At 39.6% G+C, this 21,764-nt stretch overlaps 1 protein-coding gene across 1 annotated transcript in view; it reads right to left on the bottom strand.

Annotated features, from left to right (window-relative positions):
• Positions 1 to 21,764, bottom strand: part of FAIM2 (Fas apoptotic inhibitory molecule 2) — a 57,361-nt gene that overhangs the window by 15,670 nt on the left and 19,927 nt on the right. The window contains exons 6-11 of the mRNA XM_051963091.1: positions 16,313 to 16,363; positions 14,208 to 14,247; positions 13,368 to 13,405; positions 12,637 to 12,724; positions 12,286 to 12,381; positions 7,901 to 7,954 (exon numbers count right to left, since the gene is read on the bottom strand). Of these exons, the coding sequence (XP_051819051.1) occupies positions 7,901 to 7,954; positions 12,286 to 12,381; positions 12,637 to 12,724; positions 13,368 to 13,405; positions 14,208 to 14,247; positions 16,313 to 16,363 (367 nt within the window). The remainder of the gene's footprint in view (positions 1 to 7,900; positions 7,955 to 12,285; positions 12,382 to 12,636; positions 12,725 to 13,367; positions 13,406 to 14,207; positions 14,248 to 16,312; positions 16,364 to 21,764) is intronic.

Genomic DNA, 21,764 nt, shown 5'->3' with positions numbered 1-21,764 from the left:
AATAAATTAATAATAATAATATGCAAATTAAGAAGCAAATTGAGGATCTCCAGGCTATTTATAAGTAGAAAACTTGTTATGTTTATTTTCTTTTTTTAACAGAACATCTTTTCCCTGCTGGGCTGTATGAATCATCTATATGTCCCTGACTAGCCAAACAACAATATCCCAACCTTTAATAATCTGTGTAAATGACCCTATGATCATTTAGCCATTTATATAGCTAACTATCTACACTCTCAAAATTTCCTTTAAAGACCCAGACTATAAAGTATTCTCCAGAACATCTGGGACTTCTTCCTGATAAAGGATTGATTCACACCTATATTTCCTGACTCATACCCTCCTTGACGCTGGGGTGTGTCCCTTTCTTTCTGTTAAGCTACCCAGAACCTCCCAAATAGAAGAAGGTGTTAGCAGGATTAGCATTTAGTTTGTTAGCTTTAGGAAAGTGTGAGTGGGGTGAGGCCAGGGATGGGGAACACAATGCACTTTCACCTTCTAGGGGATACCTGGTCAAGCAAGCTACCTCACCTTCATAAGCCATCCTCCCAAGCAGTCTGATCCTTCCCTTACCTATCTTTTCTGTTCCCTGGAAACTCAGCTCCTTTTGCTGGGAGCAAGGGAGGTTGATTTCTAATAGTGCAAAGGGAAATAAAGAGAAAATAGGCTGATCAGCTCAATCAAATTCTGACCCATATCATATTCTAAAGGTTGCAGCTAGAAGAACTCAGGTTAGATATCAGGAAGAATTTTGTGCCCTTAAAATATAGGGGGATACCCTTAAAAGATCTTTTAAAGATAAGCCATCTATTGCTAAGTGAAATGAGCAGAACCAGGAGATCATTATATATGACAACAACAAGATTACACAATGATCAATTCTGATGGATGTGGCTCTCTTCATCAATGAGATGATTCAAACCAGTTCCAATTGTTCAGTGATGAAGAGAGCCATCTACATCCAGAGAGAGGCCTGTGAGAATTGAGTGTGGACCACAACATAGCATTTTCATTCTTTTAGTTATTGTTTGTTTGAATTTTATTTTATTTCTTTTTAAATTTGATTTGATTTTTCTTGTGCAGCACAATAATTGATAAATATGTACTTACACATTAGAGTTAACATATGTTCACCATGTTTAACATATATTGAACTACTTGGTATCTAGGAGAGGGTGTGGGAGAAGGGAGGGAAAATTGGAACACAAAGTTTTGCATGGGCTAATGTTGAAGAATTGTCCACGCATATGTTTTGAAAAATAAAAAGCTTTAATTAAAAAAAAAGAATTATGTGGGGGGAAAAAAGATGAGCCATTGATACAAGAGAATACAGGACAAAGGACCCAGACACTAAAAAGAAAAAAGGGTCAATTTAAAAAAAATAAATATTATTTATTTGGGGCACAGTAGATAGACTGTTGGGCATGGAGTGAGGAAGACCAAAGTTCAAATATGACTTCATATATGTTCGAGTTTCATAATCCTGAGCAAGTCACTTAACATTTGCCTCAGTTTCCTTATCTGTAAAATGGCGATTATAATAACCCCTACCTCCTATGGTTGTTATAAGAATCAAATAAGATAATTATAAAACACTTAGCACAAAGTCTGGTACAAAGTAGGTGCTATATAAATGTTAGCTATTATTATTGTTGTTATATTTGATAATACTATCTTGAATTTGCAAAATGCCTTAGTTTTCCAAGTGTTTTTGCACATATTATTGCTATCTCTGTCAAGTAGACAGGACAGGGATTATTATTCTTATTTAAGAAAAGGTCTTTTCCCTTCTATGTTTCCTGTAAGGAAAACGAACTTCAAAGAAATGAAGAGATTTGTCTAAAGTCACTAACAATGAGTTAGTGTCAGGATGGGCTAGACTCAAATTTAGATCTCCTGACCATCAAGGCTCCCTTTCCCACAGGCTACACTGCTTCTTAATGAATGAAAGCATAAAAATGCATTTATTAAGTGCTTACTATGTGTGAAGCACTGGACTCAAGGTCAGGGAAATAAATCAAAGAACAATTTGTGCACTAATGAAATGGAAACATCATGGTTTGGTGGAAAGAAGTTGAGACTAGCAAATAAATGAAAGCTGGGTTTCAGCACTAGGACTGTCATTAACTTATTGGAAAATTTTGGGAAACTCATCAGAACCTCTTGGTCACTCAGTTTCTTCTCTGATAAAAGGAGTAGTTTGGACAAGAAAATAATTTAAAAGTTCCTTCTAGTGACAAAGCAAAATCAAACATTTCATTGTAAACATCTTTTGATCTCAGCCTTCAGCAGTGCTTGCCTTGCCACTGTCCACCTCTGGATCTTTCCCACTGTCGTTCCCTAGGAGTACTATACATTCATATTTGGAGTTCAACCAGAACCTTACCGTGCAGCAATTATTCTGTTCAACGCTTGTGGCTGTTTTAAACCTCGTACATACTTTGAGCCCTTTAGCTCACTAACCCCTCCCTTATTCCTGGTATGTCACCTCTGGTCCCACAGAAATTCACCGAGAGACATAAGGGGAGGGGTCAGGGAGATTCTATTTCTGTTAGATTCTACTGTCTGATTTATTTCCTAGGTCTTTAGGGAAGGACTTGTTTTTTTTTTTTATTGCTATTTTAGCAATGTAGAGACCTCTCTCTGCCTCACCCAGAAAAAAGCCAAACCATTGGCCAACTCAAGGTTTCAGCCCCGCAGCTCTGGGCAAGAATCCCAAAGAAGCTAAGCATCCCTACTCAAAGCCACCCAGTCAATCAAGATTATGGGTGGAGCCCAGACTAAAAACCAAATGGCCTATGGCCCAACCCTGAATTCTTCTGCCTCCTTTGTCATACCATCCTCCATCTGCACCATTACCTTTTGGGTTCTTCAAAATATCTTAATAAAAAGTATGCTGGAAAAGCAAAGAGGATTATGGTTCAGGCTAGGACCAAACTTCAGCCTGACTTACTCATTCACTCTCGCTGATATTTTGGTTCTTGTACCCAAGGGCTCTGCACTCATTGATCAGGAACTAGATTGAAGTAATGGATTAGGGGTGAAGAGCACATTATGCCTACCTTGGGGAGACAAGGGAAATCTAGATCTTAGGGTCCCAGAGAATAGAGGGTGCTTAGAAATTTCCATAATCCTTCAACCATACCTCACATCATTCTGAGATCCTCTGGAGAGAATGGTTTCTTACTCATCCTGAGACCTAGAACTCCAATGCAGAGCACTGTGAAGGAACCTGAGAATTGGCTGGGGTTAAAAAGAGCAGAGACAAGAGGTTGAAGCTGAGGGAGTAGGGAGAAAAGAGACTAGGAAGGGTAAATTTTGAAAAGGAACCATTAAGGAAAGCTTTGCTGGTGATTCAGGATGGAATCTCACATCACAGGAACCAGAGGCATTGAGCAAATATGAATCCAAAGAGCTCTTATAAGGAAATAAGGTACATGGGTCATAGTCTTGACCCAAGTCTAAAATCTCTCCTACCCCTCTCTGGTCCTTTGGTACTCCTATTCTATCCTATTTTACCTCTTCTAAGCCTTGTCCCATTTGTGCCTTTTTACACTGCTGCCCATTTCATAGATGGGAAAACTCATGCAAACGAACAACCTCATCTGGAGGGTGAGAGAAACAAGACAGTAAGTCAGCATCATGTATAGTCCAAAAATTTGGACCCTGAATCCCCACAAGAAGTGACCTGTTTTAAAATCCTAGAATATTAGCACTGGAGGACACTTTACACCCCCAAGAACCCAACCCTATCATTTACAGGAAAGAATATTGAAGCCTAGACTATTCAAGGGACTTATCTAAATAATTTCAGTCAAGTAGCATCACAGGTAGGGCTGGCACTCAGGTGCTTTATCTCCAAGGCCATTGTCTTTCCATCACACTGGAGATATACCAACAACAAAAAGAAATGGTGAGCCACAGGGATGGCATTTTACATGGAGAAGGCATAAATTTTATTTCCCTTGCCTCAAGACATATAGCCTGCAGAATTAATAAGACCAAGTCTATTTAGAAAAAGTTTTCTTAACCTGGGGTCCACAGACTCCCTCCCTCCTCTCCATACCCACAAGTCTATGAATAATTTGGTGGTGGTGGAGAAAGTATCTATGAACCTGAATGGGAAAAAGTTTGCATCTTTATTTCAGTATGACTGGTATCCTAAATATTTTATTTTATGAATTTTAGAAAGGTTCCTTCCATCAGACTGGAGATCTGGTTTACTAAAAGATTCCATGACAAAGAAAATTGATAGTCCTTGATTAGAGGTCTAAATATTATTATTATGTTTCTATATATTACGATCATTAGGTGTTATAAAAAGACTAGGGACAAATAGATGCTACAGTGTCTTTATACATTCTGACTCAGAAATAGGTTTAACTTATCATCTTGAAGCTTGACAAGAAATCTACTAAATCAACTCCCCAGCTTTAGTTTGTCTTCTATGTGACAGCTGCTGAAATCCCTTCTAAATTTTAGGGGCTATTCAATAGACTGTGATGAGGTCAATGGACATGATTGGAAAGACAGAACTTCCATTTAATCCCAGAGGAGTCCAGAGTTCTCTGTGAAGCACCAATATTCTCTAACAGATAGTAAGGCAAGACACTAGGTTAGGAATACACTGGGGTGGTGGTGGTGGTGATGATGACAGTAGGGAAGCAAGAGAAATCAAGTGAGCCCACAGGATCCCTTGGCAGACAGGCTTTACGGTTTCATCAACCATGCCTCTGAGGTTTCTGGTCCCATAGCCTCCACCCTGAAAAGAGCCCTCTGTATACTTTTATTGCTACAAAAGAATCCATGCCTTCAGTTATTCATGCCATACAAAGATTATCCTCCTGTGATGACATTTGGAGACACCATTGCACTCAGAAGCTTACTGTGGCTTACTATTTATCTTTCAGAGTTGATCCAAACTCAGATCTTGCTTTTTTTCTCCCACCCTTCCTCCTCTTCTTTCTTTCATTCTCTCCTTTCTTCCTTCCTTCCTTCTTCCCTCCCCGCTTTCTTCCTTTCTTCTCCCTTCCTCTCCTACCCTCTTTTTCTTTCTAAATCAACTTCTTCTCTCAGACTTTCTGCCAACTTCATTTTCCTCATTTAAGCTTCATTTTGACTGAGCTTTTGAACTGGTCATTTACCTCACCTGAGACATACTGTCTCATCTTCTCCACTCAGCCCTATTTATTCTCTTTCCCCAAACCTTTTACAAGGAAGCACTGTGTAATAGAAATAAACATGTTAAGAGCAAGGAGAAATTTAGTACCTAGAGCAATAAGGATCCCTGTGGACTACATTTTGAAAACCACATACTAACTTTATCTAGATTTTATTTTTTATTTTTATAAATATATTATTATTTTTATTTTTAAAATATTAAATATCAATATTAAATATTATATTATTATTTTAAATTTATTTTATTGTGTTTATATTTATTTTGTTAAATATTTTAACATGGTTAGGAAGTATGGTGTATAGTATTCATATATTTGATACAGTTGATAGAATGTTACTTTGTTCTGACACTAGCTAGGATCTCTCCCCATCCCCTGTGATGAAACAAGATTTCTTTCAGTTTCTGAAAACATTCAATTAAGTTAATTAAAATTGTCCCCTTCCAATATATGTTAAATATGTACAATTCTTCTATACATATTTCCACTTTTACATAGCACTTTAAGGTTTTCAAAGTATTTGACAGATATTATCTCATTTTATCCTTTCAATCTCTCTGGGAAGTAGATGCTATTATGATTCCTATTTTACAAATGGGGAAATTGAGGCAGACAGAGGTTAAGTCATTTGTTCAGGGTCACACAACTAGTAAGTCTCTGAAGGAAGAGTTGAATTCAAGCCTTTCTGGCTCCAGGACCAACAGCATTTATGCCAGATTGCCTTTCTCATATGATATACGATAAATGAGTATAGGGAACTGAGAAAGTTGGACATGATTGTCCCTCAAATTCCTTCTTGATCTAAGATTATGAGGTACTTTTTATTTTTCTATTTTTATCTGCCACTTTCCCACCTATTCCTCTACTTCTGGCTCTTTTATTTCTTTCCCATTCATAATTTCTGTTTCTCTTTCTTCCCTTTCCTCATTTGGCTCCAGTGCTAACTGTATCTGGGTCTCTTCTCTCTGATGACATCACATCCTTCACCTCTTTTGGACACAAGGGGACTGAAGACTAGGCACAGAACCCTGTTTAGAATAGCCTGAATGTGAGAAAAAATGGCACAGGAACAATGCCAATTTTACCTGTTAATTTACCAAGATTTTTGGACCGGGGTTTATTGTGCTTTCTGCTGCCCTCCAAAATGGCGGAGACAACAAGGGATTTTGGAGGCTAAATCTTTCCTCAACCATCCCATTTTTTGAAAATCCTGAAATGACTTTTTAATTCAGGTTCCTTGGGCCTAGAGGGACTAAGGAGGGCTGGTGCAATGGACAGAGTGCCAAGCTTTTAGTTAAAAAAAAAAAAACCCTGAACTCAAATACAGCCTCAAACGCTTCCTAGTTGTGTGACTTTGGGCAACTAAGTCACTTACCCTCAGTTTGTCTCAGTCTATAAAATCTCCAACGATTGTTATGAGGATCAAATAAGATATCTGTAAAGCATTTAGCATGGCACTTGGTCCATGGTGCTACTATAAATATTAGCTATTATTCCATTATAACAGAATGTTCCAAAGCCATTATATCCTTTTAAAAAACATGACTCTTTCCATACCCACTAATATCATGTCTCCTACAAATATGTCTTCTCCTGCTGTAAGAGATGATTTATTTGGATTCCTATTCTATTCCAATCTTATTAATCAATTTGATTATCATGAATCATATCAAAGTTCTGTATATAAGACCCCAGAGCTATGAGTTATAGATTCTAAGTTCACTTGCTTAACTATAGAAAGTCAATCAAACACCTTCCCCACTCTGTTTTTTCCTTGTCATGGTGATCAAGCCCAGTGTGGCAGAGGTGACAACTACATGGAAAGCTCCCCAAATATTTTTATACCTTCAAACTAATCCCTTGTCCAATAGGAACAGGTGACCATCTTATGACCACTTAGTATTACTGACTGATTAAGTGTACCATTTCCTACTACCCCACCTAAGGAGAAGCCTGTGTGCAGATATTTCTTATTTCACCCAACTGTGATCCTGATGACATGTTATTTTGCTTATTTTAGTTTCTGTATCACATGCCAATTAATGGAATTATTCTGTATTTGGTATAGCTCTACCCGAATGACTAGACATCCAGCCCTATACAAATAGGGCCCTGGAAGGAGGAGATATCTCAGATCATGAGGAAGATGTGAAGTCTACTTCATTAGAGGGAACCGTGGACCCTTTATAAAGTGCCATTAGCTCAGAGCTCTGCCTCAGTCTCTTTTGATGTAGATAGGATAATTTTAATCCCCATACTGCCCCTAAATTATCTTCTAGACTACCCTGGAGTCCCAGAATGTGTTCCTTCCTAGATGTCTTTCTCATCATTCTTATAGTTTCTGAATTATTTCCTCTTCTAGGAAACCTTCCCAGGTTGACCAATAGCTTTGGGAAAGGTTCCATCCAAATGACTTCTCTGGATCATTCTACCCTTCATTCCAAAGTCACATTTATTTGTCCTCATTCCTTACCTTGCCCATCTTGATTTAATATTTCTGCTGCTTATGCATTTCACTTCTCTTATGTCTATCTTATAGCCTACATCTGTCACGCATGGGTAGGAGATGAATAATCATGAAGAAAAAGGAGGATGATTCATCATCTCTCTGGTGATGATGAGAGGAGGAGACTGAGCAAATATCAACCAGAAAACAAGAGAAGATAAAACCAGGCTGCATTCACTTTTGTACTCTTTGGGGGTTTGGCCAGACTCACCATTGTAAACACAATTGCTCCCAGCACAGCATAGATCCCATGAAGCCATGGTACCTGCCAGGACAGAGATACAAACTGATGATATGAACTCAAATTACCTTGTATTTACTTATCTGTGTATACACTGAATCCTCCCAGGAGAAAGTAAACTCTTCCACGGAAGAGATAGAATAGTTTTTGGCTTTGTATCCCTGGGTTCTGGCACAGACATTAAACTCAGCAAACACTTAATAAATGTATAATCAAATGACCCTGGGGAAAAAGTGGGGGAGTAGAGTTGGATGGAGGGAGAAGGGTGAACATGCAAAGGGAAGATAATAGAGCCTCAGAAATGGAAAGCCTTTTAGTCTAATGGTTGGGATAGAATTCACTCATCAACATCCTATTCAAATGGTTCTCTAGTTTCCACTGGAAGTGACAGGAAATTATTTCCTGCCCTTTAGATATCTCTAATCAACTAAGTGTCACAGTGTATAGAGTACTGGGCCTGGAGTCGTGAAACCACTGGGCATGGAGTCAAATCTGGCCTTACAAGCTGTGTGACCTACAACAAGCCATTTTATTTCTGTTTGCCTCAGTTTCCTCAATTTTCCTCTGAAAACAGAGACAATAACGGTACCTGCCTCCCAGGGTTGTTGTGAGGATCAAATGAGATAACATTTATAAAATGCTTAACACAGTGCCTGGCACTGGCTTTATAAATGTTCTTTTCCTTTTCTTTTGCTTTTTATGTACACAGGTGTACTCCTTTGAATTTCAACAAGCCATAATAATACTGGGAAAAGAGGAAAGGAGAGGTAAAATGGGGTAAATTATATCACATGAAGGAGCACAAAAAAAGGGAGGAAGAAAGAGCAGTGGATTTCTCTATCTTCTCCTATTCAGTTTTTAGTTTCCTTTTGTGTGTTGTCTCTTTCTATTAAATTGGACCGATCCTTTGCACAGGAACCATCTTAGAACCACTTAAGTCATTGACTATGATGGCTTATACCATGTCCTCCTGCCCACCTAAAGAGAAGCCTGTCCATCTTGTGTGCAGATATTCCATATTTCACCCAACTTGTGACTGGGCTGACATAATATTTGACTTATTTTAGCTTATGTGTCACATGCCAATCAATGGAATTATTTTGTATTTGGAGGCTAAGACTATCTTTTTTATTTTTCATATTTGTATCTCCAGTGCTTGTTGTCTGGCACATAATGTTTATTAGCTGAGTGGTCCTAACTGTAAAGAGATTTCCTATCTCCTCTCCTACTTCATGTTGTACTAGAATCCTCCTGTCTATATTTTTTACTAGCAAATAGTCTGTTCTTGGTTATCTAAGATTCTTGTCTAGATGATTGAAATAGTCAAAATTTTGCGTTGCTTAACCTTTCCCAAAGATGAAGTTACCAGGAAAGATATGTCTTTCTCCTTAATCTCCCTTCTGCCCAATGTGGTTGTGAGACAAGTAATCAAGAGAAGTGAAGGAGCTCAGTTATACACCTTTGGGCTCATTGGTCCATGGAAAATGGAGAACTGACTGCTTTGAGATAGTCTGATGAGTCTGAGTCCTCTACTTTCAATATGCAATTCCAGGATCAGGCTGTATTTCAAAGTACTGACATGTACAATTCAAGCTCTCATCTTCCACACAATATACATAGTTTCTATGGCTTCCCTTTCTCCCTCCAATTTTTTCCATAAACTTGTCCCCCAATTTGGGGGTGATAGTGAATGGGACTGATTGGATGAGTTTTTTTCAGGTTGAGACTAAGTCACATGATCCCTATTCCCAGAGCCAGAAGATCAGGGCTTTGGGTTGCAGGAAGTCACATGGTCTCTAAAGGTCAGAATCTCAGAATGTTACAGGAAGTGATGGTCCCACAGGAAGCAGACAACATTGGTGACCATTGGTTAAGGATGATTACATCCTTTTAATCTATCCAGTGAAAAGGCTTTGGTCTTTTGCTATTTAAATCCTGATAAGCTGGAAGCTGGTCAGATTCCATGAGCACATGGTGGGAGCTGGGATGGCTCCCAGGTGTGTGTCTGAGTCTCTCCCTGCAGGGATTAAATGAATGCTTTCTCTTTGTACCTGAAGATGTCTTTGATTAGTTAATTTGGGAAAGGGAGTCTACCACCTGTCCCACACAATATTCTCTTCCAGATCTTGTTTCATGTTTTCCCTTCATTTAACAATAAGTATCCTCATCCTCCATTTCTTGGAAGTTCTCTGAGATTAATTCTAATTGTGTTCCCTCCTCATAGTCTTTGTACTTAATTGTAGGTTTATTTCTCTATGTTTGTTTCCTCTGAGGGTACTAATGTTTTTTATCAGACTTGGGAGTTCTCAAATAACAAATATTGGACATCCTCTCCCTCTGGCTCTCTCTCTCCATTGTCAACACAGGGGAGAGAGTAGAAAAGGGAGAATGGAGGGGAAAAATGGGAGGGGATGTCTTGTTAGACAACCACAAGAGATGGACTACTGGGGCACGAACTCAACTCTTCAGTTGAAAGTAACAGTTATTTATTTCTTATATAGATAGCAAAGACTCCTTTACCATTACCATGTTCTACATTATATCTAACTTACTTGTACACAGGTCTCCCTTTTTCATCTTTCTATCATCAGAACCTAGCATACCACCTTGAACAAAACAAGAACTTGATAAGTTAGAATGAAGAGGTAGAACCTAAAGCAGTCAAAGCTTTAGAACTAGAAGAAACCTTAGAGATCATCTGATCTACCCTTCATTTTATGGATGAGGAATCCGAGGTTTTGATTTGCCCAATGTTACACATCCGGTCAGTGTTAGATTGCAATCCAGGTTTTCTGACTTGGGAGCAAGTGCCCTTTGCTTCTTTTTAATTCTCTTCCCCACCAGGGAATATTCTGCAGAACTGCATTCCTTTCATCTCCTTCCTCCTACCATCCCGGATTCCCCACTACTTAACACTTATTAAGTGGTAATATCCAGCCCCCTACTGGAATCCAGCCTGCAGTCAACATCACATCTGCCCCACCTTCCTCAAGGTCCTAGCTGTACAGATTCTTGGAAACACAAAAGACCTGCTTGACCAACTAAGGTCAACAATAGAGCCTTTGATGCTATGGGGGCCTCTTCCTGTCACTCCCGCCCTTCTGCCCTCAAGGGCCCCAGTTTAGCTCCGGCTCCTCCTTTGTTCAACAGGTTCCAGGGAACTGCCAAGAAAATATCGGGGGCTCTGATTTACTGAAACTAACTCTGATCTAGATGACCTGGCAGAAAGGGACAGACTTACTGTTTTAACTAGGATACCTTCCTCCCCCCCAATTCTGATCTATCCTGCTGATGTCTCTCCTTGTCCCCTAATCTTTCTGCTGGGGGGGGGTGTGTTGAAATCCATATTTGGATATCTTGGCTAGAGGCTAGGGGAGAAGGATGCTGTGATTGCTGCCAATATGGCCTCTCCCCACAGTTCCTGTTGTCAAAACTGAAGAACAGCCAAGTGTGGGAGGGGAAAGTAAAGGAAATAGAGCCACCTAAAGGGAGCTTTCCAGCCCAATATTCTGGGGTCTAAGATATTCAAACCCCAAGCTATGGCTTGCTCTCCTGTTTTTTCTCTGCTCAACAACAATAACCAAAGAGGTCATTGCATCCCTTCCCTTGCTCTGACTAAATGCTCTTCAGAGGCAGTTTTATGGTAAATGGCTGAGGATTTTACAGTCTCCACAGGTGGATTCTCACTTTTCCCTAAAAAACGCCCCCGATCCCTAAACAAACAGCACTTTTCTGCTAGCTCTTACATAGATATTCTAATCCTTGTTCAAAATCTGTTTGACTTGCAGGCGACCCCAGAGCCTCCCATTTAGAGCATCTTTAAGCAATGCCAAGCTGGCTTTCCAGATGACCCCCACCCAGCCCAATCTACTCTTACTGTGGTTTCAATTTTTCTCCTCCTCCCAACCCTCCATGCATGAGAAACGTGAAACCGGATGTCAGCTGAAGAGTCAGGCAGGTGCCCGCACCTGCCAAAGAAAAGCCACCTTGTTTGCCCATGGTCTTTAGCTTCCAGTCCTGCCAGTACATATGGTACTCACTGCCAAGCCTAGGGTAGGGCTGCTGGGTGATGAAACAACTACCTCCTAACTAGTCTGTCAGCACCAGGTCCGATCTTCCCCTCTCCCCACACCTAGTTCCCAATTCCTGTCCTCAGTACCCCTAATCTAGGCCTAGCTGTTGAACATCCCTGCCAGGAGACTGGAGAAAAAAGCAGGCACATATGGACCCCCAGCAGGGACTTGCCTGGCTTGTTATTGGTCTCAAGCCCCAGGACAGAAAGGGAGACAGAAGGGTAGAGAAGCCTGGAGAGGGATATGAAGATGGGGGACTTGTGAATGGGGGAAATGACTTACATATTGGAAGGGAAGGATGATGGCCAGAAGGATCCCACTGAAGAACATAACCATGAGAAGTACAAAGAGAATGCCTTGACAGGATGTGAAGTCAAACTGGGAAAGAAAGGTAGTAGAAAAATATTGGTTTGGAGGCCCTCTCTTTTTTAGTCAACAACCTTTGTTCCCCTTCCAAACCTTGCTTTTCTCTCCTCAGTCCTCTACCCAGCTGTGGAGTTTTGTTCATCCTCTGGATATGGACCTCAGATTATCCCTTCCCCTGATTTCTTGTTTCCAGATAGCCCCAACTCTGCTGATTCCCACCCACTTGTGATTTCCCCTCCCCCACTCACGTGGGATCCTTTGGCTAACCTTGGTCTGGAAGCTGAACAGAGTCACAGAGAGACAGACCAGGGCAGTAATCCCCAGGCACAGAAGCACGGACTTGGTATTGTAGTAACTGTGGAGCAAGAATCTTTGTCAGCTGGGTAGGCCCGGCCTAGGGGCCAGGGTTAGGTCATCTGGTTTGGACTTTATCAAATGGAGCTTACCGGTATCCCACAGATCCTCGCCTTTTTCCTTTGTTGGAATCAAAGAGCCCCCTCTTCTCTTTTTCTTATCTGGGGCTTCTTACTTTCTCCCTCCCCTCTACCCTAAGCTGAATCAGTGGGGAGGACAGGATGATCAAAAAGATTTTTTCAGGGCTCAGTTTTTCCAGGAAGTCCTTAGGAAGTTCAGCTGAGAATATCATATCTAAATCTTTGAATGTGGGTAAAAGTTGTTGAAAGTGACCCTCAAGGAATGTCCTCTTAAGGAGTCCCAGAGAGGCAAGGTTTAAGAAACAGTATACACTAGGTGTCTGTTTGTCTCTCTGTCTCTGGAATTTTGCCTTGGTGGTATTAGGAAGTTTAGAGACTGTGCATGCATATAAGTGGGGAGATGTGGAATTGAGTAGCTTTGGCTCTGGCTACCTTCTCCCCTGTTAGAATATATCAGTGCAGTCAGTTTACAACTGACAAGTCAGTCTAGAAAGGTGGTAGACCAGGTTTCTCTATTTCTCAGAATACAGTTCTAGCATCCCCCACCTCTTTCCTTTTCATTACCTGGACAACATCCCAGTGAGGTAAGCCATAGACAGGGTCTGCAATGAGAAATAAATTAGAAGGGAGAGCCCTCAGAGCTCTGGTTTTTGGGACACAAGTTCATTTTATTTAAGCTTCATCACTCATACATACTGTCACTTATGTCTTGAACCTCTTTCCTTCCACCAACATTATTGTCCCTTACCTCCTAACTCATAATCTATCATCTCTAAGAATGATGGATGCATCAATCTCTGGTCTAGACTAGATCCTAATCCTGGAAGCTTTATACAGTTGTCTGAGAATTGATTTATCCAATTAAAAGGTCCAGTACAAATTTGGTGATCCCTGTTGGTGGTCAGGGGTGGAAGAGAGAGATAGCAATCCTATATGAAAACTAGCCCAGAAGACAGGCCCAAATCTACTATAACCTCTAGGAACTAATATCATTTATCTAAGTGTTTCCTCCTTATCATCATCTTGGCTCTACTTTCCAGTCCATCTCTAATTTAAATTTTTGCCTCTCATGCCCACTCCAAGACCCTATCTCTCTTTTCACCATACCTATCCTAAATCCAAAGTACTTCTTGAGATTATTTTTATAAACCACTGAATAAATAATTGGAATTGAGGAAGAATTGTGCGTGTAAATGCACATAGGCATGGATGATAGGAATTTTTTTTTTTAAAGGAGAATTGAAATAGCAATAGCCATAAAGGACACTTCCAAGCTCCAATCAAGTCTCAACTCATTCCCCTGAGAAGAAGTGTTCTGGTCCTGATGGTATCCTGCCCCTAAATTTTAGACCTCCTTAGCTAGTGTTGTCTCTGCCCACCCATAGCCCCTGCTTCCTTACTTACAAAGATACTCAGGAGAATCAGGTTCCAGGGGAAATATCTCCTGTAATCCAAAGCACAGAGATCAGAGTAAGACCCATGAATTCTCTGGAGCCCTCTCCATTTTCTTTCCTCTCAACTCTTTGCTAACTGATTCCTGACTCATCACTCATCTGAAACTGCGCTCTCCAAACTTACCAATGGTCACTTTTAGAAATCTTTAAAAAAAGTTAACTTGATAATACCAACAAATATAAACATTTCTATATGTAAAGAAGAAAAGAAAAACTAGATATGAAACTTCAAATCTCTATTTTGGACAGCTTGGTTTTTAAAGAGTTTACAATAACGCCACCCTCTGAGTTTCAAAGCTGTCCTGCTTATCTACCTTACTCTGAACCTTCTTCTGTCATTTAAAAAATGCTTCAAGAACTCCTTTTTGTTTTTTCTCTTCCCCTCCAACATCATTATCATTAGCCTTTTATTCTTCTCAGGTTTCACCCCCATTTTAAAATAAAAAACCTCTTTTGTAATAAATAAGCAGAGTCAAGCAAAGCAAATCCTCATTCTGGAAATGTTTGTGTATATATGTATATATGTGTGTGTGTATATATATATATATACATATATATATATATGTATGTATGTCTGACTCTACATATATGTCTGACTCTACACCTCTAATCTATCATCTCTCAGTCAGAAGGTGAATGACATAGTTCATTATTGATCCTTTGGGGTTAGAGTTGGTCACTGTATCAATCAAAGTCCAACAATCTCTCATTTGTCATACCTTTTCTCAGTTCTCATTCTTAAAGACCTTTCTGGAGCCACTGAGCATCAATTACCCTACCCCTCTCCTGGATAATCTTTTTTTTTTTTTTATTTTTGTGACACTATCCTCACTTGATTTTCTTCCTAGCTGTCTGGCCTTCCCCCCCTCCCTCTATCTTTGTTAGAGCAACATCCATATCATATATCTAATGCATATGCCAATGCTATACACTGATCTGTTTGTCTATCTCTTTGTTCTTCAGTCTCACACCGCCCTGTTGTATATTTCCAATCAGACTCCATGTAGGCATTCCATATTCAACATGGCAAACACTGAATTTATTCTCTTCCCCTTCAAATCCACTTTTCTTTCTGACTTCCCTATTTCTATGAAGAGCACTATCATTATTCCAGGTTCCCAGGTTCCCCACTTTGGCTTTATCCTTGACTTCACACTCTTCCTCTCCCTCACTCAATTAGCTATTCAGTTATCAAATCTTTTCATTTTAACCCTGCTCACACCTGGCATCTTCCCCCTTTTTGTTACCTTTCCTAATTCAGGTCCTTATCACTTTTCCATGGACTACTATAAGAGTATTCTAATTTATCTCCTGTATTAAGTCTCTTCTTTTTCTAATTTATCCTCCACATAGTCAATTGTCCAAGTGATCTCCCAAAATAAAATACATGTTATTTCCCTATTCTGTAAATTGTAGTTGCCACCTATTGTTTCTAGGATCAGTTATAAAACTCCTCTGGCACTTAAATCTCTACCTACGATCTACTTTTCCAACCATATTATATATTACTGTCTTTCACTAATTCTGTGGTTCAGCCAAAATGGCTTTCTTAATCTTCACACATGAAATATTCATCTTCCATGGCTGTCTCTCATGCCTAGAATTAACTACCTTCTCATCTCTGCCTCTTAAAACCAATTATTTTCTTTAAAACTCAAGTACCACCTTATAAAGATAATTTTCCTAACTTAGTGCTTCCCCATTACCTTTTTTTTATAATACCACATATGTATATATATGTTTATATATGTGTGTGTATGTATATGTTATCTTTCCCCTTACAAGGCAGGCTATCTGAGGCATAGACTGTTTCATAAATGATTGTTAAGCGAGAAATTATTCTAGAGGGTTAGATCTCTGTTTCTTTCTGCTTCTTCCTCAATTACCATACCATGTCCTGAAGATTGCCCCACCCCGACTTTCAAATCTATGTAAAGATAGGGAAAAAGCAGATCTTGGAGATACAGAACAATTTTCAAAAGAATGTAGAGTACATGGATACCTAGGGTTGTAAATCCCAATTTTCTGCTCCCCATTTCATTTTTTCTTTCCTACCTTGGTCCAGAACAGCAGGCCAGGATAAGATAAGTCATGAAGAAAACAGCACTGAGAAAAGAAGATAAAAAGCATTAGCTATCTGGTACCCAGACCTAGAGAGAGTAAGGAATTATCTCCCTTCCTTCCCTACCCCACCCTTTCCCCTAGAGGAACAACTTTGGTGGAATTAAGAGAACTGTGTGAGCAACAACAAGATTGTGTGATGATCAACCATGATAGACAAGGGTCCTTCTTAGAATTCAGCAATACAAAGCAATTCGAAGAAACTTTGATTGAAAATGCCATCTGTATCCAGAGAGATCTATGAAGATTGAATGTGGATCAATGCACACTATTTTCACCCTTTTACCCCCTGTTTTTTTTTCCCTTTTTTTCCCTTGCTTTTTCCCTTTTGCTCTGTTTTGTTTTCCTCTCCCAATATGACTCATGTGGAAATATATGAAAAATGACTGTGTATACACACACACACACACACACACACACACACACACACACACACACATATATATATATATATAACCTAAAAATAAATTTAAAAAGAACTGTGTGAGGTGAGAAAGATCCAGAACTGGTTCTTGACATTAGGGAGAGCTTAATATTGTAGCATTTAAAGAAGGGACCAGTTTACTACTCACTCCTTAAAACTGGTTATCAGATAACTGACACCATAGAGGAGGTATAGCATCTTATAAACAGTAAGCAGCAGAACTAGTATTCAAATCCAGGGGTCTTTCTACTTTTCAATGGCGTTGTCCATGAATTTCATGTAGTTCAATTCAACAAGCATTTATAAATCACTTACTAGTGCCAGGCACTCATTTAGATGGAGAAAACAATGCCTGCCATGAGGGGAGCTTATATTCTACTATACTACTACTATACATACATACACACATACACACACACACACATATACACACACACACACACACACACACACACACACACACACACATATATATATATATACATGAGGAAAACCTCATGTCCTGAGCCTCTGGATGACTATTATTTCTAGGTGGGAAGGAGGGTAAGAGGACAGAAACCATCTTAGTTTAGGTATAGGGTCCTTAGTATCTAGTTCTTGTTCCATCTTCTATCTTGTCTATCTTGAATAAAAATATGCACAACTCCACCTTCTGTGTCCAAGATAATTGATAATAATAATGTCAATCTGAAGAAATTCCTGCTTTAATGTGGAGGAAAAAAGTCACAGGCCCCATAATTTACCTCAAACCCCACTTAGCTATAGCAATCATCACTTGGTTGACTAGCCTTTGTGAGTCTACACAGTGATACAAGCCAATGGAGGTCTCAGAGGTCTTAGGACAAAGATTTCATGCAGGAGATTCTTGGTATCCTTGTGCCTCGCACGGTGTCTGGCATGTAATAAATCTTTGTTGATTGAAATCTTAAACCTACTTTACAGCTACAGTGGTACTTTCTATATGAAATCTTTTCTCTTGATCTCTCCAGCTACCAGTGATCTTCCTCAATTACTTATATACTTATATTTTGTGTGTGTATATATATATATATGTATATATATGTGTGTGTGTATATATATATACATCCCCTATACTTTGTGATATATATATGTATATATATGTGTATATATATATATATATATATACATACATACACACACCTGATAGAATGTAAACTCCATTAAGACAGAAATGTTTTTCCCCTAGCTTTTGTATCATTGGTACCTAGCACAGTCAGTGCCTGGCACATTAAAAAAAGTCCTTAATAAATGCTTGTTGATTGGCTAATCAGGAATATGTGATTCAGTTCTCTCTCTCATACCTATATATATCTCTAATGTCTGTATATATATATATATATATATGTATATATATATATATATGTATATATAATATATATATTGGGTTGAGTATATATATGTACACATGAAACTAGTACACAAAACACACACATATGTACAATGTATATGTATATATGCATATGTGCGTATGGATCTCAGCCTTCTACTATCCCAGTTCAAGAATCACCAGCTCTTTTACTTTTTCTTCTTAAGGACTATTCTCATATAGTTTTTAATCACACTTCTAGCCTTCCTAAGGTTATTGCAACTCCCAGTATGTAAGTATTCAAGTTTCCTCATTTCAAAAAAGACTTCCTTGTCTTTCCCTTAATCTGGGATCCAGTTTCTTCCTTCTGAGCTAGAATTGTCTGGAATTCTGTCTCAATACTTCTGATGAGATTATTGCTAACATTTTGATGCATACAAAGAAAGATATGAAGTAGATCTTGTCTGGAAACTTACAGTCTAGAAGATGAAATAAGATATAAAATAATTTACAATATATAGTGATAAAGGCAATATGAATATCACACGAATAGTGGAAAGTAGGTGCTACCAGATTACAGAGGAAAGAGGGATCATTTATAGTTGGTGTGACTTGGAAACAGCATTTGAGTGAGACTTTGAATGAGGAAAGGAGTGTGGAAGGGAAGGGGAATAGGGAAGAAGAAAGGGAAAGGAAAAGAAGAAAGGAGAAGGAAAAAGGGAAGGAGAAACAGTATAAAAAGGGGAAAGGAGAAAAGGAAAGAGAGGAGAAGAATAAAAAGAAGGAAGAAGGGGGAAGACAGATGCTTCCAGGTGAAAGGAATATCAGAGACAGATTAAGAGGCAGAAAAAGAGAACATATTATAAGATTAGTCTACAATCTATTTTGACTGTCCTGGAGGATTTTTATAGGAACGGTTTGGGTGAGCTAAATTTAAGAGGAAGAAAAAGCTCCTGAGGAAAAAGAAAAGAACCAGAATATTACAATTCTATGAAAGGCAAGGGAAGATGGGGCTTCAAGAAAGAGGACTAAATGCTGCAGAGGGGCCTCTCTCAACTCTTCTCTTATCCAAAAGTTGGGTGGTGACTGTTGTTGATGATGATGATGGTGGTGGTGGTAGTGGTGATATTGTTGATGTCATTTTGTTTTGGGCTAACTATTCCACCATTGGAGGCTCTGGCTTTCCAAAGCTCTTCAGGGTTTGCTCAGGCAGAGAGAAAAATTCCAGAGAAAGACAGAAACTGGGAAAAATTAGGATAACTGACTGAGGCTTTAGGAGAGAAGGTACCATTCCTCAGAATAAGGAGGTAGAGGGGAAGGAGGAGAGTCTGAGTCTGAGAGGAGTAACAGGAATGATAGAATGAATCTCCAGGCTCAAGCCACATCCCTGAGCCTCAGGACTGTTTATAGACTGTCAGGAAAGGAAAATTCAGCTCCCCGGGGTCAGCAAGCAAAGGCAGCCAGCCAGCTTCCTTTGTTAGTTAGCCTCTCCCAGGAGTTCTAACCCTCTGTGGAGGGTCCTGGGCAGCCTGAACAAACTAAAATGAGGAGACACACAGCCCAGAAACTCAGACATGGACAGTAAAGAAAAACGAAGAACATCTTGACAGGTTTCTAGGAGGAAAGAAAGGAGAAAAACCTGAGACTGAAGGTGTGAAATATTAGTTTTATTTGTGTTGGCCAAAACCTAGAGTTGCTATCCAGAGCATCTTCCCCCAAGCCACCTCCTCCAGGCAGCCTTCCTAGGCTAACTTCCCCAAAGTTCTGTTCATGTTCAGGCCTCCCAACCCAACTCCCTAGCAAAGCTGTGTGGAAACTTATCAAGGTCACCTTAACTCCCCTCCCCACACCCACCCATAATTAACATCTCTATTTCAATACCCCATACCCCTCTGCAGCAGGAGAGGAGGTTTCTGCAATTAAGTACACAGACATTTCTCTCTTGCCATCCAATCCGTGATGACCATATTCCTATTTCTCAAGGCTACTTAATCTCCTCCCAAGGCCTCTCTTCTGGTCCCCTTTCACCTTGGTTGGGGGCAAGTCTCATGGGAGCTGACAGTCTCAGAGTTTTTCTCCAGACAGAAATTCCCATAGCAACTCATGCAGAGGAGCCCTGAGAGCTAGAGCCAAGGAGATTGCATTTCTCATTAGGCTTGATGCCTTATTTCCACACCGCCGTGGTTATGTAGGGCAAAGCTTATTTTCCAGGCTGGTCTAGCACAAGATGCTGCGCATGACAAGGGAACCATGCCAACCAGCCATGCTGGTTGAAGTCCCAGGGAGACCTCATTAGCTTGAAAGCACATGCAGGAGGGAATTAATCTGTCCTTCCCTCCTTCACACACACACATACACAGCAATACTCTAGGGTGATATTTCTTCTAAACAATGATTTCTTAAGAAGGGTCAAACAGTTGGAATTGGGGCAGCATGTGCAAATCTGGGTTTCAGTGGGAGAACCTTCCTCATCAGTTTAGCACTCTTGTGGGAGGTGGGGGCAGAGTTCAGGTTGCTTTGAAATACTGAGGCGCAAATGGCTCTATAGCCTTTATAGGGGGCTACTCTTAATCTGGAGTCCATGATCTTTTACAAATATTTTTATAACTACATTTTGATATAATCAACTATTTTTGTAATTTAAAAAATATTTTCCCAAGACTTTTGCAAAAAAAACAAATCGCCACTTTTTCCTATGCATTAAAAACAATTCTTCTGATAAAGATTCTATAGGCTTCACAAGTCTTCCAGAAGGGTCCAAGACACAAAAAAGTTAAGAACCCTGGGTCTTAAGAAATTTTTGCCATCTCTCAGTTTACTGTTGTTTTTCATGTAGTTGGCTAAACAGTGACCACTGCTTAGCTCTATTCTTACATCAGTTTTCCAAAGGAGGAAGGGGAAGACGGGATAATGGCATCATCCTCTGAAAGATAGAGGATACTGCAGGATTAAATACAAATTTCTGAGTCAGATATTGAAAAGGCCTTCCCTAATCCATTCCTAATATGCTTCTCCAAATGTGCTAATCTCCTACATTCAGTATAGTGTAGTGTAAAGAATGGTCCTCTGGAGGCAGAGAACCTGCATTTGAGTTCTGTTCTCATCCCTGTACAAGTCATTTAATCCATGTCTGTCTCAGATCCCTCAACTGTAAAATGGAAATCATTGTAGCATCTACCTCCCAGTGTTGTTGTGAAGATCAAAAGAGATGAGTGTAAAGCACTTAGCACAGTATCTGGTAGTTTCCTTCCCACCTAAGGCTCAGGACAGTGACTTGTCCAGGGTCCCACAGTCTCCTCTAACCTGATTCTTCCTATGAAGAGGGTTACTGTCTAGTATGGGGATGTGAAGGAAAGCTTGAGTCCTGGGTCTGGATCACCCATTTAGGTAATTCTGGGGCCAGAAGAGATCCTGCCCTTTTTCTCTTCAGGTCTTTCCTCTTGGACCTCTATAATACCTAGGTCCCTTCCTTTGACACTAAACTTGGAAGAAATACACAGAATTCTTCCCCAGAGTGAAACAAACCTAGTTATATATTTTAGGTCTGTCACCTAGTATCTGATGTCAGATTTCAATTTAGGCAGTGTACCACCTGGCTATGTTAGTTTCTACATGTGTAAAAAAACAGGTAAAGT

Source organism: Antechinus flavipes, chromosome 5 (assembly GCF_016432865.1).
Source record: "Antechinus flavipes isolate AdamAnt ecotype Samford, QLD, Australia chromosome 5, AdamAnt_v2, whole genome shotgun sequence".
NCBI classification, from domain to species: domain Eukaryota; kingdom Metazoa; phylum Chordata; class Mammalia; order Dasyuromorphia; family Dasyuridae; genus Antechinus; species Antechinus flavipes.
Note: the sequence above shows the minus strand (reverse complement) of the source record. Positions and strands in the feature narration are given on the sequence as shown.